This window comes from Perkinsus marinus (assembly GCF_000006405.1).
Source record: "Perkinsus marinus ATCC 50983 genomic scaffold scf_1104296936630, whole genome shotgun sequence".
Lineage (NCBI taxonomy): Eukaryota > Perkinsozoa > Perkinsida > Perkinsidae > Perkinsus > Perkinsus marinus.
Window position 1 is genome coordinate 1 of NW_003214094.1, and position 1263 is coordinate 1263.

The 1263-nt window shown below is 51.5% G+C and overlaps 1 protein-coding gene across 1 annotated transcript; it reads right to left on the minus strand.

The window, feature by feature from the left end:
* Nucleotides 1–49: 49 nt before the first annotated feature.
* On the minus strand, nt 50–1229 carry Pmar_PMAR014005 (multidrug resistance protein, putative; the record flags this gene model as incomplete). The annotated part of the gene is made up of 8 exons (XM_002783684.1): nt 50–100; nt 141–218; nt 268–496; nt 545–661; nt 707–848; nt 897–1010; nt 1056–1158; nt 1200–1229. Coding segments are annotated over 8 exons (864 nt in total), but the record flags the coding sequence as incomplete, so codon positions are not given.
* Nucleotides 1230–1263: the final 34 nt, after the last annotated feature.

A 1263-nucleotide genomic window follows, 5' to 3' on the forward strand; every position in this document is an offset into this window, starting at 1 on the left:
GCTGCAGAAGGGCGAACACAGTCGATTTCCCTCCGCCGCTTGGGCCCACCAAAGCCACAGTTTTACCAGCCTCAATCTCGAAGCTCAAACCAGATAGAATCTGAAAACCACATGCAACATATGAAAATAATGTTACCGACCTGAGCGCCTGGTCTGTGAGGATACGCGAATTGCACATCCTTGAAAGTAATGTTGACCGCTGCCGGAACCGCAGTACCCTAAAACTCACAATTTGATTTTCGAGCAGCAGCAGAAAAGAAAACTCACTTGTGGTCCCCACACACTGTTCTTCCTCCCCCTGTCGCTTGAAGGGTTGATCGAGCTCTCGCTATCAAGTAGTTCAAATATGTCGTGTGCCGCTGCCTTGGCTTCGTTGATGTCCCCAACGAAAGCTAGAGCCTGGCCGGCCGCCATAGCTGCTAAGAAGACTCCCATCAAGGATTGAATCATCTTGTCGAATGTAAGCCCCTCGTCCTGCACCAGTTTAGAGCCGTACCTAGGCGACATCATATCACAACAGGAGACACGCTAATTCTGAGCTCACCAGAACCCCAGCGACACGCTGAAGAATAGAATCCCCTGTGAAATGCCGTACCAAAGCGCAGCCCAACTGGACTGACGTGCTTGATACGGTACAGCGCGATGAAGGAGGTCTTGGAATCTGAGACATCAACCATTGCTCAGGGTGAAACTAGCGTAGGCTCACAAGTTGCGAGTCCACTGCTCAGACACGAGAGCGCGAATCGTCCTAATGTTCTGAACTGTGTCCGAGGCCACCTGGTTCGCAGCCAGGGAGTCAGCGCTCTTATTCTTATCGATTCCAATGCTCACTGCCATCTGTATGCCACCTAGAGTGAACAATGCTCTTCAACAACGAGAGGCGACCAAGTGCGCACCAGCTCCGGCCATCAGAGGTAGAATCGCTAGCATCACCAGCGTGAGCTTCCACGAGCCGAAGAAAGCGATAATAAGACCGGCTATAAGGGACGCTGAGAATTGGCAATAAGCACCTGGCATTAGTTATACAGTGACTATGATTTCCACGGTATACGCACCCAGCTGAACACCACTGATAGCGTTCATCTTGAGGGCATATGTAGCAAGAGCCGCAGTAAGGCGACCCGGCGAGTGCTTGGGGTCGTCAAAGAACGCCATATCCTGGTACCAACAGTGACCACCTATACACGAGCTCATCCTACCTGCTCCAAGAACTTCCCGAAACACAGCATTCGGACTCGTTTTGTGAGGTGCTCTCCAATGAAG